Source organism: Aulonocara stuartgranti, assembly GCF_965226115.1.
Source record: "Aulonocara stuartgranti genome assembly, chromosome: 13".
In the NCBI taxonomy this organism is placed as follows: Eukaryota; Metazoa; Chordata; class Actinopteri; order Cichliformes; family Cichlidae; genus Aulonocara; species Aulonocara stuartgranti.
In genome coordinates, this window is record NC_138949.1 from 5,433,715 (window position 1) to 5,450,175 (window position 16,461).

Consider the following 16,461-nt stretch of genomic DNA (forward strand, 5'->3'; position numbering starts at 1 on the left):
CTGAGTCAAAATCCTTGAAACGTCTCTGTCAACGTTTTTCGGGCAGTTTGTCCAAAGTTTGTTCATTCTGCGCTTCAGATGGTTTGAGCGCGTTAAAAATTTTAACCACGTTAATTGTGATGACCACGGTTAAGCCGCGTTAACGCTGACAGCTTCTTCTTTTTTTGTGGGGGGGAGGAAATCGTCCGTGTTTGGACTTCTGTGTTGTAAACACGCAAATCAGTCCGTGCATGATAACATTGCTCTGCCCATCAAAAAGTCTGCGCATCCACGAATATATCGCCCATCTGTGATTGTTGGACTGACGATTTCTGGTTGGAAAATTTTTACATATTGCCCAACCCTACACTAGTGAGCAGCACTGTGCTGACTTTAATTAATTTACAGATGCAACCTATGCAGCGCTCGTTTAAATTTCCACTTTGGCGATGCATGATGACATTTAAATTTATCCTTTATCCTGATTTCAAAAATAAATTGTCTCATTATTTTTCAAAGTTCAACTTGTTTTTTTAAAAGTTTAGCGTTTTAAAACCAGATCTCACCAACTTTACCAGAAAGATCAATCTTACTGGACGAGCAGAGGAGAACTGCACGTCTCATTTCTGCAAGTAGTTCATTAGTCTGGGACTAAGATATCACAAATCATGCTTTCAGATAGTGAGGCTTTTCTGCTCGAGCAGTCACAGCAAACTCAGAGTCAATCACAGGGAGCTACAAGCGAAACGAAAAGAACATTTCCATGATCAAAAATCAAGAATGCAGCCTTACTACTGTAAAGCTTACAATCAACCAGAATCATCACATGTACCTGTGACGAAATGTCATTAAGTGTCATTTTATATGGAAATTCCACAGCCACAGCCTTCCACAGCCTGCGTTTAGGTTAACCTACACTGGGCAGAGGTTTTGTGTATCTCTTTCAATAGCAGAGCAGAGACAGCAGCTATGCAGATGAGTGTGGGTGTACTGATTTTCTCTATGCATAGAAGAAGGTTTTCCATCACGCTGGGGTTATGTGGAGATATTTTATCTGTGCTACGTCTCAGTCACAGCGGGTTATCGTGTCTCTCCACACCCTCTCCAGTTTGACCCAGATTTAGGGGCACAGATGTAAATCACTGATTTGCCATCAGCAAAGTGAACAACCCCACATGCATTTGGTGAAGTTGGCCTGTTTGGATTTGGATTGGCTGTAGGTCAACATCAAGTTGTAGAGTATTCCATTTGATGATGAATAATTTTTTTAGTGTGGAAAATGATCCAGTCCTTACGGTAAACTGTGTGTTTCTCAGTGTGCACAATGAGAGTGCGCCTTACCTTAGACTTGAGTTTAACAGTGAGGATGTGCTGCCTTCCAGCAGAGTCCTCCGCTTTCAGTCTCAACATTCGGAACTCGGTGTCAATGAAGAGCAGCCTGAAGATGGACACGCACAAAGCACACGCCATAAATCAACCTCTATTCATAGAGAAGGGCACACGCAACACTGTAACCTGACAGCAGCCATCATCCGTCATTAATCACAGCTGCAGAGAGCAATATTGAGACATAAACTCTACCTTGAGATTTATCACCCAACACAGTGACATTACATCAGACTGCAACTCTGGAGTCATGGCCTACAACTATGGATCATTTTCTGCTAATCTGTGGTCCTCTGCAGCAAACTGTGGCCACAGTAACCTGACATCACACATAAAGTCCTGGCCCATACCTTAGTGTGCCATCCTGTAAGTTATTTTGCCAATTCACCCTGTTAATAAACAGTTGACTAGTCATCTTACCATAATGATGTTCACATATATTTGTATTAACCACTAAATACAGAATGAAAATAATTTTTTAAGTGCCACTAGCTTGGCAAAACCTGTCTGTCTGGTGGGTTTTTGCCAGTAAAAAGAAACGAAACACAGTTTGTTTCAGCACAGAACCTGGTAACTGCATCTGCTGGATAAGAATATTGGGTCTCCCTGCTTCTTGGAGAATTCCATCTATGGATATGATTTATGAGGAACTTCTGGGTATTAAAAAAAAAAACAAAACAAGGAAGACAAAATAGATGGTGGGCAAAAATGAACTGTGACCCCTTTTGCACAGGTATATGATCCATCCATTCATGGTTTCTGACATGGGATGAATCTTAAAATGCAACTGATGGCCATTTCCATTATTTTGTCATTTTATTTTCTCTTTGTAAAAGTTCCCAAAAATAAAGTAAAAAAAAAAAAAGAATGAAATTTAGCTGAGTCCTGCTAGTCCCAGACCCACCTATCAACCAGCGTTAGCAAAGAAGGTAGTTTTATATTAGCATTAGGTTAGTGAGCTAAAAAGAAACATACAAGACAAAAAATACATTACATAACAATTACGTTGCACATTCTCAGTCTTATGCACGAACACATTATTTTTATTGAACAAATAATTTATAGTAATTATCCCATAAATAAAGTTAATAATGTTTGTATATACTTTAGTATTTAATAAAAATATGCAGGTAATTAAGACAGAGACAACATTTGTTAATTAATGTTTTAGTTATTATATGAATAATGTTAATAAAAATTCATTAGCTGACAGAAACAAACCTCAGCCAACACCAGTTTGTCCAGAGGAATAACATGACGCTAACATTAGCGTGGCTTTAGCAGTTACAGCAGTGGGAGGAAGCTCTCAGAAAACGATGCGTCTCAGGATGACCTTAGGCTGAGATGTTTTTCAGCCTGAATCAACTTGTAAATCAGACCTTCTCCTTCCTGAGCTAATTATAACCTATTGAGGTTAAGGACACAACACTGATGTGGCTGGAGCATTCGCCAACACTGCTGTCAGATTTACTGCTCCTTCTGCTGCTCCAGCACACTGTAAAGGAGTCAGTTCCTCCCCCTCGCCAGACCAACTCCAGTCTACTGAGACCCAAAGATAAAAGACTGATCCGAGACAAAGGATTTGAACAGTCCTCCTCCAGATTTACAGTACATTACGACGGGCGCTCTATGCCGAGGCTGACATGGCTGTATATCAGCTGAGGATTTATGGAGTGTGTTAGAGAGGACTGATGTGAACATTGTGCTCAGGGAATGACACGCGCACACACACACACACTTAGGGAAGTGATGGAATGATGGGAGACGGTGTCCGATGGGCCCGACTCATAAAAGCGTCTGCTTGCTCACTCACTTTCAATCAAACGCCGGAGTAGGGCGTCCGTGCTTTACTGCAATATGCTCACTAACATCTATGCATACAGGCACCCAATGTCACCATCGAGCTAGTCTGACAAAGCCACAATTTTGGTTTTGTGTGAACCAAAAATCGGTGCTACCTGCTGAAACAATCTAGCCAAAGTATTGAATTGAAAGGCACTACTCTGACTATTTCATATCCTGCACTTTTACCAAAAGGACAGTCATAAAATACCGATTGCTGCTCACAGCAATAAAGACACAATAATGACAAGTTACCAAACCTATTCAGGTGATGAAAGTGACCAGTTTCCGAAAGAACAATTCAATGGATAACAAGTGGAATCATTAAAATCAAGTGCCAGTGAGTTACAGAAGGCATGAACAAAAGAATGACCGTCTGTGAAAAAGGAAAACCTCTCAATGTTTTTACTTTTGATATCAGAGTAACCCACGATCGATCCCTTTCTACAGCTCTCAGTCTCGTAGGCTTGATGGAACTCAACTTAACAACCATTATAGGCACCTTGAATTAAAATGAATCTTTTACATTTTACTATTTTACCTGTACAACTATCTACATCTACAGTACTGTGCAAAAGTCTTGGTCAGCCTTCTTTTTTTTAATATCTCACAAAATGCCAGCCATGTTTTTTTTAAGTCACCTTGAGTCCTCCAGTCTTTGGCTGCTTTTTCACCCATTTTTAGCCAAGTACCTGACCACTGAACTAGGAATCATTCAAGTACAAGAAAAATGGTACATCCAAGGATAAAATAAAATAAAAATTAATTACGCAGCAGTCCTAAAACAATAGATGAACAGCATCTGAAAGTCATATCCTTAAGAAACAAAAAATAAACCTACCAGCAGCGACCTGATACAGGACCTGACAGACACATCTGGTACCGAATTACAAAAGAACTAAACTGAAAACGAGTGGTGACAGGTCGTATGGAGTTATGAATCCAAATTTGACATTTCTGGTTCAAATCACTATCAGGTTGTGGGGAGGAGGTCAGAAGAGGTACAACTGTGAGTGTCTGCAGCCTCTAAAACAGGCTGTGTCATGGTGTGGAACTACATTTCAGCCAGTGGTCTGGGAATGTTGTCAAAACTGATGGAATTATCCGATGGAATAACCCAGAAAAGTACTGTCAGATTTTGATCCACAATGCAATACAATCTACAGAGCGCATGTTTGGCAGCAGACCACAATCCAAAGCACACAGCAAAAGCACACCTGGATAGAAAAACATCAGTCTGGCCTCCCCAAAGGTAGAACCTCAACATTTGTGTTGAACGCAGCTAACATCCAAAGAACTTTGGAATATCACACTATACAATTTTTAAAGACAGAGAAAAAAAAATTAAAGCAAGAAATACTTAACTACTAAATATCTGTTTGTGTTTGTTTTTTAATTTAATGCTTATTCAAGAATGTTGGCAAACCACTCTACTTCAAAATCTACTTCACAAGTTCTAGCAGTGTGCAATGCAAGTACATAGTATTCATGAGAAACCACTGAAGTATGTTTTCTCTGATGTGGTGCACGCAAAGAGTTATGAGAAAGAAGTAAGGCTGGCACAGCAGCAAATTTGCCATTGGATATTTAAGCTGTAAAACAGAAATTCAAAAAACATCAAAGATTATTGCTAAAGTTGACTTTTGCTGTATAAATCTGGCAGAATGTACAGAGATAATCTAGACCATAGGTGTCAAACTCTGGCCCGCAGGCCAAATTTGGCCTAATTACATTTGGCCCGCAAAGCCACACCAAATTACTATTAGAGCTGGCCTACTGGTATTATACAGCTAATATATATATTGTTTAGTATTAAGCTTTGCTTGTTCCATATTCAGTTTTCCAGCAAAACGTGTTTGAGTCCATAAGAAAAGATTCATTCTTATATCTAGAGGAATAAATATATTTCAGTAAATATTAACGTTAGCCCGCGACTTTGTTCCAGTTTTGAATTTTGGCCCACTGTGTATTTGAGTTTGACACCCCTGATCTAGACAGAACAAATCTGACCAGTATACTGTATAAGAAAAAGAACTTGTAATTTTGGTTTCTTGACAAAGAATATCAGGAGGGAGAAAAAAAATCATTGGTGCATTGCTAAAACACATTTCCAGCTCCTCTCCTCTGGGGTTTCACACCCCGTATAGCAGGGACTAGCTGCCGCCCCTACTTGGCCATGATAGAAACAGCGTGACAGTCAGATGTCCTGCTGGGAAGACTGATGAGAGCATCCCATTTGCAACTCCACACTTCCAGACAGCGCACACCACGCACATCAGTGTGTGCGCATGTGTCTGATTTTTTTTTTAATATGGGAGTGCGTGTTGACAAAGTGATTCATGAATGGTGAGATCAACACATATGTAATGCTTGTGTGCGCTGCATCAGAAACACACATGCAAAACGATGGCATGCACAAGAATGAAGAATGGATAGAGAACGATGTAAGCCGTACAAAAATAAATAAATACTAATAATAATAATAATACTAATAATAAATACACCAACTTTAATAAGATAGAAGCCACTACCTGCTTTACACTTTAACTGTGCTATTCAGGACATTCTCATTACTTACAGCAACCCCAGATAACAACATTGTGTAATTTTACAGAACAGGATTTTACATGCACTTTATTAGCTGGCCTGATAATGTAACAAAAACAGATGAAACCGTGCGCCCCCCCCAGCTCCAGCCCATCAGAAGCTTGCCGATGTATCTGGCCTCAGAAGAGCAGCAACGCAGTGTGACCGCATGATAATACTGAGATAAGAAGAGACGGCGCTCTGCACATCCACCAAGAGGCTGTGAACATCGAGTGCCAGCTGTGCCCATAATGAGCCCTGCAGCTTCTAGGGCCACGTTTGGAGGCCTCCGAGTGATGGCAGCTGACCTACTTGACCTCATTTTCCATTAATTAACACATGGTTTGCCATCTCCAGCCAATTAAGATGACCACACTCTCAAAATGCACAAATGGAGACACATGGAGAGAGACAGAGCTGCTCACTTACCTGGCCCAATCAGCAGACAGAATTACAGCTGAAAACCCCTGGTGGCTATTAGCACGGCCCGTACCAATTAAGACGCTAAGCGAATCTCGAGTGCTTTGGAGATTGAGGCCCACTGTGTATAATGCCTCCTAACCGTAACACGACACTGAAAATGATGTTGGTCCCATTTCAGCATAAAGCATACCTTCACCCCCCCACACTCCTATTAAAACCTGAGAGTCTTCAATTAGAGCCATTTGCATTTCGCTAATATCATAATTGTAGCTCCGGTCATTAATAGGAAAGTAGAAAATGAGTGTAGTAGTCAAGGCTTAATCCGAGCTGGGGGAGAATAGATATCTTTCTCCTAACCGCCGCCGCCACCTCCTCCTCCTCGTTCTCTCCTGATGAGCGGAGAAAACGGTATTAGCCAGACCCGTCAGCGCACGTGGGCTGAGTGTTATTAAATGTGACCTGGATTTAACTATAACTCAATAACTAAAAATAAGGAAGTCATTAAGAGCCATTTGTTAATGTAGAACTGTGTTGTTGTAGGCTCTCCAATCAGTTTACGCTGCTGAAGAAAGGGGGGGTGCTCTATACAGCCTTTTAAAGCAGTGGGGGTTTCTGCTCATATATGCACCACAATAAGTTAATCCTGCCCCTGGGGAAAACGCAGAAAACTAAAAATACATATATCAAAGCTTTGACAGAGGAACAGGAGAGCCACCGAGTTGATACGTGGAGCTCCATCAGCAAGCAATTCCACAGGCAAATTACTACCACAGTATCCTGGGACCATGTAAGTGGGGAATGGAACCATGTTACTACATTGTTCATTAAGAGAAAATAACTTGTTTGATTATGGCTTGATATTCTCAAAGCTAATTTCAACATTGCGTGGGGATTGAATCTGCACTATTTTAACTTGATGATCACACCCACAGCTTTAGGATCACCACATGCACCTACAGACTTCCATAACATTATCTGATCAATCTCATGGAGGTCATCCTGATTGCAAATGTTAAAAGTGACAGAGGGTTTACTCCCAGCGTATGAACATGACTGTGCCTGAGCAAGCCTGACCTACAAAATCCAGTTCTCCTCAGACTAGCGGGACCACTGCATAAACTCACAGGGCACACTTAAGCATACAGTGTCCTGAACCACTTTTAGATGTGGGTCCAGGAATGGTTCCATTAAATGAGGCGGTGTGACTGCAGTGCTTCTACGACTAAGACTGCTTGTGAAAACAACTGTTAAGTAATTAATAAACCTATAAGTCATGGGAGGACAGTGTGCAGTAAAAATAGCCAATAAATAAACCATAAAATTCATAAACCACAAACCTCTTTGTGCTGTGCGAGACAGAGAGCGGGCGATCAGAGAGAGAAGCTGAGCCTGACCATAAGGCTGGATGCATTTCACAGCAAGTGCTTATTTGGATTACACTCATTTTGATTGCTTTAATAAAGTACGCCTTTTTAAACTTGTAAGAACGTGTAACTATAGTAACTGGCTGGTTCTGGTTAGACTTAGTCTGATGATGACGTAACAACTAACTAAATGTCAGTTTCTTCTAAATTTTAAGACATAAGAAAGAATGATAATTGTTTCAGCGAGTATGAAGAAACGCATACTAACTATTAGAATATACACAGGTGAGCGGTAACAGTGGCATGTAAAGGCCTGATGTTTTGGTAAGAAAACAGTTGCAGTGCAATGAAAAAGTATTTTGCATCTTCCTAGTTCCTTAGTTGTTTTGCACATTTCTTTCACTTAAATCTTTCAGATCAAACAAATTATATTAGTCAAAGATAAAGTAAGAAAAATACAAAATGCAGTTTTACGTGATTATTACAGGAAAAGAAAAACAGCTATCCAAACCTAACTGGCCCTGTGTGGAAAAAGTAATTTCCCCACCATTGTTAAATGATGAATTAACAGTGATTAACCACACTTTTTGGAAAGCTGAGTTCACTTCCACTTGCTACACCCAGGCCTGATTACTGCCAGACCTGTTGAATCAAGAAATCGCTTAAATAGAAACTGTCTGATAAAGTGAAGCAGGCTAAAACATCTCACAAAGAAACACATGCCAGGATCTAAAGAAACGGGGAAACAAAGTCACTGACCTCCGTTGGTCTGGAAAGGGTTACAAAGCCAATTTAACCTCCTAGGACCTGGCGTCCACATATGTGGACATCACATTTTGGGTTATTTAGACCAAAATACTCAATTTTGCTCTACAAGGGCCTGATATCCACTTACGAGGACATTATACTGCTACTGTTCTATCAAAATTTTAAATGAATATCCTCATATATGGCTCTCTTTTTTCTTAGAAACTAAAATTAGGTAAAAAAGAAAAAAACTGCTAATTCAGCCCAAATATCAAAGAGAAATTAAAAATACATGCTGTGGCAGAGTTTGGGTCTTAGGAGGTTAAAGGATTTGGGCCTCCACCAAACCATGGAACACCGGTGAACCTTCACAGCAATGGCCAGTCTACCAAAATTACTCCAAGAGAGCATTGACGACTCATCCAGGAGACAAAAGAACACAAAAGAACCCAGAACAACATCTAAAGAACTTCAGGCCTCACTGCCTATGTTAAGTTCAGTGTTCATAATTTAACAATAAGAAAGAGAAAGGTCAGAAATGGCATCCTTGGGAGAGTAGCAAGGCAAAAACCACTGCTGACTAAAAAGAACACAAAGTTTCTCATTTGCCAAACAATATTTTGATGATCCCCAAGACTTTGGGGGAAATGTCCTGTGGACTGACCAGACAAAATCTGAACTTTCTGGAAGGCTATGTTATATCTAGTGTAAAAAACAGAACATCATATCAACAGTCAAACATGGTGGTGGTGGTATGATGGTCTGGCGCTATTTTGCTGCTTCAGGACTTGGATGAGTTGCCATAACTGAGGGAACCATGAATTCTAGTCAGTACCAGAAAATCTTGAAGGAGAATGTCCAGCCATCAGTTTGAGCTCTGAAATTCAAAAGCACTGATCCAGGAGGACAAAACAAACAGAAGGTCCATCTCAGACTAAGTCAGAAAAGAGCAAAAATGTCTGATTGTGCCACTTTTGTTGCCAAGAACAGCAATCAGTTATTAGGTTTTATTTTTTTTCCACGTAGGGCCAGGTAAGTATAGATAATCTTTCATTCCACTAAAAAAAGGTGACTCGGTTATCCGTTTGTCACAACATTCTTGGCAAGTAAAGTATTTTCCCCCTACAAACAGCAGCATGCACCATAAGCAGGCCTGTAGGATATTTCCAGAGGACTGCTTTGTAATAACACGATCAGTGTTGTTGCCTAAGCAGATAATTTCAGAGCCTGCCTCTGTCAGAGATTTCTGCCTATTGAAAGGAAATACTTCCGTCTCCAAGTGCTGCTCACAGGGGATTGTCTGACTCTTGGGGTTTTCTGTCCAATAATGAAGGGTCTTTACCTTACATTATAAAGTGCCTTGAGATGAATGCTGTTGTATGTTGTTGTGGTGTCCTATACTCAGCAGACACAAACCTAAGCTGCGACTCAGACAAAACCACCAGTAAAAGTGCCGTTCAGAGCTGGCAAACATGCTGACACACATTTCACAGCTTAATGACTGACGCGCCAATAAAGCCCTGGTTCCGGAGCATGTGTTGGTACTCTTACTGGCCCACTTACTTGTCCCACCCGAGGGTCTCCATCTCAGAGATGAGCTGAGAGTAATACTGCGGAGGCGGGATGGAGCGGCACTCGGGGCGGCTCTTCAGCACCACTTCCTGCAACAACACACACAGAGCTCTTCTTATTTTAAGCCCAGATTACTATGCACATCATATCACAACTTACTCTCAGGAGCAATCTTTCTACAGAGCAAGCTGAATCAGGGCCGTGATGACAGTTTTCTTTATTTTTATGGCACAAAATACACATGCACGTGCATATGCCTCTCAAGCAAGGCTATTGATAATGCCTGGAGGTTCCCATTTAGTTGCTATTCATGAAGCTACAATGTCAAAGTGACCGTGCGAGCCGCCATGTCATTCTCCTCCTTACCAAGACAGTCTTCAGCTCCAGAATGAAACCGACAAGATCAGCCGACTGCTGCAGCCTCTGTGAGGAGTCAAACACGAGAGAAAAGACATCCTTGAATGGAGGGATAATGAAGTGACAGTGTCTATTTTTTTCCTCTAGCCAGCCATTCAAATCAAACAGTGTTTGTGATTAATGGGGGCTGCCACCAGCTTTAATAATTAATGATAGCTTAAAGGCTGTGAAAATAATGAACTTTGCAGCCCGGGGTGAAATATCAATCTCATCCAAATAACCCTGAGGGGCCACATAACAAATAGGGACATTTTCCAGGCGATGTTAATTAAACAGTGAAAAATATTTTTTCTCTGCCTGTGAGTGAGGCGAGCCTGATGGGTGACAGAGGGAGCAGGAGCGACACAAAGGAGCCAAATACAAAGCACGCAGCACAAAACAGCGTGCTCTCATAGACTGAGACAACATATCACTAAATACCAACATGCGGCACATTTACCTGCTTCACTATACGCTCATATCCACGCAACAGGTGCTTCAGCTGCCAGCAGCAGTGCAGCCTGTAAGGACAAAGTTGTGAATGGGTTACTGAGGACATCTTCTGTGGCCAGGCACAAGTTTCAAGAACATCTTTTCTGGCTCAAAATCTGCTTTCAATGGTGCGTACACACGTATCGCTGATTGGCCAAGTTACCTTACCCTAACAGTAATCCATACATTTTCCTGTTAGTGCAGGCCATAATTTAACCTTGATTAAAGGTCAAAATGCTTTTTTTAGTGGTGCCTTATGTTTTTTATAAACCAGAAAATATAATAACTAACGAGTGATTGCATAGGGGTGTATAAACACATAGAAAGTGAAAAACAGGTAAGTGAAGAAGAAACACTGATCAGAGCAGCCTACACCTATTGCAGAGTAACTAAGGAAGGATTCAGTCACCCGATCCATCCCTAACTATATGCTTTATCAAAAAGGAAAGTTTTAAGCCTAATCTTAAAAGTAGAGAGGGTGTCCAGAACAAGAATTTCCATCTTGTTGTCATGAATTATTTTACTTAAATACCAATTCAGTAAATTTATAACTCTGCATGTATTTGTTGTTACATTTTATTTAACAAAGCTAGTAACTGTATGTAGATTGGACAAAGGATGCCATGTGGAGTTGAAATGTATGAGGAAGAGGAAGACCATAGACAACATTTAGAAATCTAGTGAATCCTTAAGATGCTCAGGATAGGGTGAGATGCAATCATACGAATACATACAGCAAATGTGCATGAGGCAGAGATCCAATTTCCCCTAAACCTTCATCGGTTCCCTGTTAAATCCAGCACTGAATTTAAAATCCTCCTCCTTGCATATAAAGTCCAGAAAAATCACGCTCCGTTATATCTTAAAGACCATATCATATCATATTATGTCAACAGATAACTTCACTCTCACACTGCAGACTTACTTGTGGTTAAAAGTACAGGGTGGGCCATTTATATGGATACACCGTAATAAAATGTGAATGGTTGGTGATATTAAAGTCCTGTTTGTGGCACATTAGTATATGTGAGGGGCAAACTCCTCAAGATGGGTGGTGACCATTTAGAAGTCGGCCATCTTGGATACAACTTTTGTTTTTTCAATAGGAAGAGGGCCATGTGACACATCAAACTTATTGGTAATGTCACAAGAAAAACAATGGTGTGCTTGGTTTCAACTAGAGCTGGGCGATATGAGATTTTTTCATATCACGATATGTTTTTTTCATTTCAGGCGATAACGATATCTATCATGATATAAGCCAAATAACTATATTTGTAAGATTTAAATGTGCCGTTGCTCACAAGTAAAATGTGAAATAATCAGCAGCTTGTTTTTATTTAAATATTTATTTCCCATAATAAGTTCAACAGGGTAGATGTACTTAAGGAACATGAGACTTTTTCAGATAAATAAAGGCAAATATTGCAAACTACACAAAAGGCAGCCGCTAAAGCGTTTAAGTTTCAAAATAGAACAAACGAAACAGACTAAATTGTCAATTCCACTTAGAAACAAAATATTAATTCTAAAAATAAATCTTAGTTTGTTTTACAGAAGAACAGACAAAACTGACTAACTTTTGTCAATATCAAATAAACTGAGAACTAAAAGGAAATTCTCAATCTCTCCTTGTTGTATAGCTGAGCTTTTCAAACAGTTTTAACAGTTACTTTAGTCTGACAAAAGCCGAATGACGAATTAGCGCTTCCAGTCAGAGACTGAGGCTACGTCCACACGTACACGGGTATTTTTGAAAACGGAGATTTTCCGTTTTCGTTTTAAAAAATAATCCCGTCCACACATAAAGGCAGAAATGAAGGAAAACGCTGCTATGAACATGCCAAAGCAGCAGGTGGCGCTAGATTCCTAACCGTGCAGAAATGTTGGCCAATCAGAAGTCTAGAAGCCTCGGTGGGAAAAAGTAAACAAAGCTGCGGCATAGAAGCAGAACCGAGTCGTATGTGTGGAGGGACAGTAACTGTGTGTATATGTAAGCATTTAAACACTGCAGAGTGTAGAATTAACAGTAACAGTATTGTAGAAATTCATTTCACCGAAACAATAACGTGGCGCACAGTGTGACGCATGCACCAGTTTATTGTATTTAAGACTTGCTTTCGGCACAATTTACAGTGCACCTACTCTGTTTTTTGTCAGACTTGAAATAGCCAAAATACCTTCACACTACGGAACTTCTATGGCTCTTCCGTTCGACAATCTCTCCGGCATTGGAACCATCATCTGTTTTCTCTTCGGTCACGCTCGGTTGATTTTTCTAGTCGGCACACTCATTTCCTCCATTACGCGCTGGCTGCTTCCCAAACAAACACACGTGCGGCTTGGCACTTGTGCTGTACGTAACAAGTCACGCGACGTGACGCTGCGGCTGTGATTGGTTCGGCTCTGCGCTACTTAATTTGGATTGGCTGACCTTTTTTTTTTTTTTTTTAAGAGGACAAGAGCGGCGAGGTCTATCGCGATAGCTTAATTTCTCTATCGAGTAAAAGTTATATCGCGATACATATCGTTATCGTTCTATCGCCCAGCTCTAGTTTCAACGTAACTTTATTCTTTCATGAGTTATTTACACGTTTCTGACCACTTATAAAATGTGTTCAATGTGCTGCCCATTGTGTTGGATTGTCAATGCGACCCTCTTCTCCCACTCTTCACACACTGATAGCAACACCGCAGGAGAAATGCCAGCACAGGCATCCAGCATCCGTAGTTTCAGGTGCTGCACATCTCGTATCTTCACACCATAGACAATTGGCTTCAGATGACCCCAAAAATAAAAGTCTAAGGGGGTCAGATCGGGAGACCTTGGGGGCCATTCAACTGGCCCACGACGACCAATCTGCTTTCCAGGAAACTGTTCATCTAGGAATGCTCGGACCTGGCACCCATAATGTGGTGGTGCACCATCTTGCTGGAAAAACTCAGGGAATGTGCAAGACACCCTACGAGACCACCCATCTCCCATACTACAGTTAACAAACTGCTTGTTAAGTTTCGTGAAACTGGTTCAGTGTTGGATTGAAATCTGCTGCAATGACCCGGTTACTGCGTTCACCAGATATCAACACAATTTCGATCCGCTCCTCACGTGTTAACCTCTTCGACATGTCAATGGCTGTGAACAAAGAGAAACTTGTAAATAACTCATGAAAGAATAAAGTTACGTTGAAACCAAGCACACCATTGGTCACCACCCACCTTGAGGAGTTTGCCCCCTCACATATACTAATGTGCCACAAACAGGACTTTAATATCACCAACCATTCCATGTTATTACTGTGTATCCATATAAATGGCCCACCCTGTAGAATGTTTTGGTTCAAGATACTCTCTATATCAGCTCCCCCTCCCTGAGCCTGGTACTGTTGGAGGCTTCTTCCTTTTAAAAGGGAGTTCTTTCTCCCCGCTGTCAACATCTGATTTTTGGTGTTTTCTTTTTATTATTGTAAGGTCTATAATATAAAGTGCCCAGAGGTGGCTGTTGTTGTAAATTGGCGCTATATCAATAAAACTGAATGGAATACACAAAACAGACCACAGTCTTATAATTAATAACCTGTGGGGCGTAAAATTGAGCAGGGACAGACGCGAATCAGGAAAAATAGCAGCAACAGAAATTCAGTTTTGGTTTAAGGGGAAGCAGCAGAAAGCTGAGGATATGTCTTAGGAACCAAACAATGCAGTTTAATGTTGTTACTAAACAATACTGTTAAGTTAGCTCTCACAAATTAAGATACACTAAAATACTGTTACTTCCTTCTAATGAAGTTGATTCTGCCTGAAAAGAGCCTTTGCTTGATGATGTTGGTCATAACTACATGTGGGAAAGTTAAGCCATTTCATATAAATCTTATTTTCTTTTTATTCTTTGGAAGCTTTTATAAGTCATTTTCATGAAAATTATATATTTTTAAGGTATTTCTGTTTGGCACAGTTTTACCCAGCATGCCCTTCCTGATGCAACCCCAAAGGTTCTTTGAGTCTTTGGCTGGAATCAGCTTTTAGTTTACTAAGCAAATCTGTTAACTACTACATTATAGCAGCACTTTACTACAACTCCCTTATTAGACCTTATCCCGTATCACATTTAAAACATTTGTACAGAGAATGCAAGGGGATGCTTGTACTTGGCCTCCTTGAGCTGTCGATCTGGTGGGAGTACTATTCTCATCCTGAAGTCTCTTTCCTGGGGGGGGGGAGAAACAAGACAAAGCATTATTAAAGCAGATTACTAGCTCTGCGATCAGTGTACCACAGAGGTTAATGCCTTCTACAACTAACGCGCTAATGAAGAACACGTGACCGACCAACCTACGTTAAGGAATTGGATAATATTACGTTTCTTTGGGTGTTTCAAGAGACACATAAATAATAGAAATTTACTTTAGACCACGTTTTCAACTTTTTTTCATCGCTTTAATACGGCATGACACTCGTAGTAAGTAACTGCTTTCAAGATTATATACCAGCTTATGAAGTCGTTTCATGCGCTAATACAATTACGGTTCTGCTACCGATACTAATGTAAGCTGCTTAAAAAACAGGACGAATTTACCAGAAGTTTCTATAAATCAGTTAGATGTCTAAATATATGGTTTCCAGACAAGTATTTGCATCCAAAGCAAAAAATCTTTAAATTAATCGTTTTTTCAATATGACACTGACATACGTCCAACAAAAAACAACACACAAACGCATAATTTTACCTGAACAGTGATAAATCCATCGTAGACTGTCTGCTGCTTGTTGAGAGGTACAAGCAACGGGTTATCGTTTACCAGTGATTTCTCCATAAAACTTTCTATGACCTTTTACGCCTAAGTTTCCGCTCGCAAAGCAAGGTGGCTACTTCCTAGCTTGAGTTGGACCGTACAGACTGGCACTTTCTGATTAGTCGCTGACTTGAACCAAACCTGAGAAATTCAAGCTAAAGCTGTTAAACGTAGAATTAGCAAGAGGTGCGTTGACAGGAGAATCAATCGCAACCCCTGCATCCCGCCATTAAATCCCAAACAGTCGACGTCATCGAGTTGCTTTCAAAGACTTACAAAAAGTATCGTAATTCTGAAGTTTCTTGACAGTCGTTGGTGTGACGTTTAAACGTTAGTGTGTTGATGATTTTACTGATTAACTGCCGGTCTCTACGGAAGGTTTAACTGTTGAAATTACTGAAAATTACCGACATTATTGCCCATTATGTAATTGCGTCTAATTGACAGAAACATAATTTTTATTTTATATATAATCTTGCTCTCATCCCTTGGGGCAGGGGTGTCAAACTCAAATACACAGTGGGCCAAAATTTAAAACTGGAACAAAGTCGCGGGCTAACATTAATATTTATCAAAAAAAAATCTTCCTCCAGATATAGGAATGAATCTTTTCTTATGGACTCAAATAAGTTTTGCTGGAAAACTGAATATGGAACAAGCAAAGCTTAATACTAAACAATATATATATTAGCTGTATAATACCAGTAGGCCAGCTTCGCGGGCCAAATGTAATTAGGCTGCAGGCCAAATCTGGCCCGTGGGCCAGAGTTTGACACCTTTGCCCTGGGGGTTGGTGTGTTTCTCAAGCTCAGGTCTTCTACCAGACAGCCTTGAATTTGAGGGTCCTGTTTCTAGGACTACGCTCTTGTGGACAGAGCCCT

The 16,461-nt window shown here is 40.5% G+C and overlaps 1 protein-coding gene across 3 annotated transcripts in view; it reads right to left on the reverse strand.

The window, feature by feature from the left end:
- Positions 1–15,858, reverse strand: part of fancl (FA complementation group L) — a 33,885-nt gene extending 18,027 nt beyond the window's left edge. For 2 of the 3 annotated variants that reach the window (XM_082558140.1, XM_082558141.1), the window contains exons 1-6: positions 15,515–15,857; positions 14,936–14,994; positions 10,756–10,816; positions 10,266–10,322; positions 9,891–9,988; positions 1,321–1,417 (exon numbers count right to left, since the gene is read on the reverse strand). In XM_082558140.1, the coding sequence (XP_082414266.1) occupies positions 1,321–1,417; positions 9,891–9,988; positions 10,266–10,322; positions 10,756–10,816; positions 14,936–14,994; positions 15,515–15,601 (459 nt within the window). In that variant the 5' untranslated portion in view covers positions 15,602–15,857. Of the gene's footprint in view, positions 1–1,320; positions 1,418–9,890; positions 9,989–10,265; positions 10,323–10,755; positions 10,817–14,935; positions 14,995–15,514 lie in introns of all 3 variants that reach the window. The other variant, XM_082558142.1, reaches the window with a different exon arrangement.
- Positions 15,859–16,461: the final 603 nt, after the last annotated feature.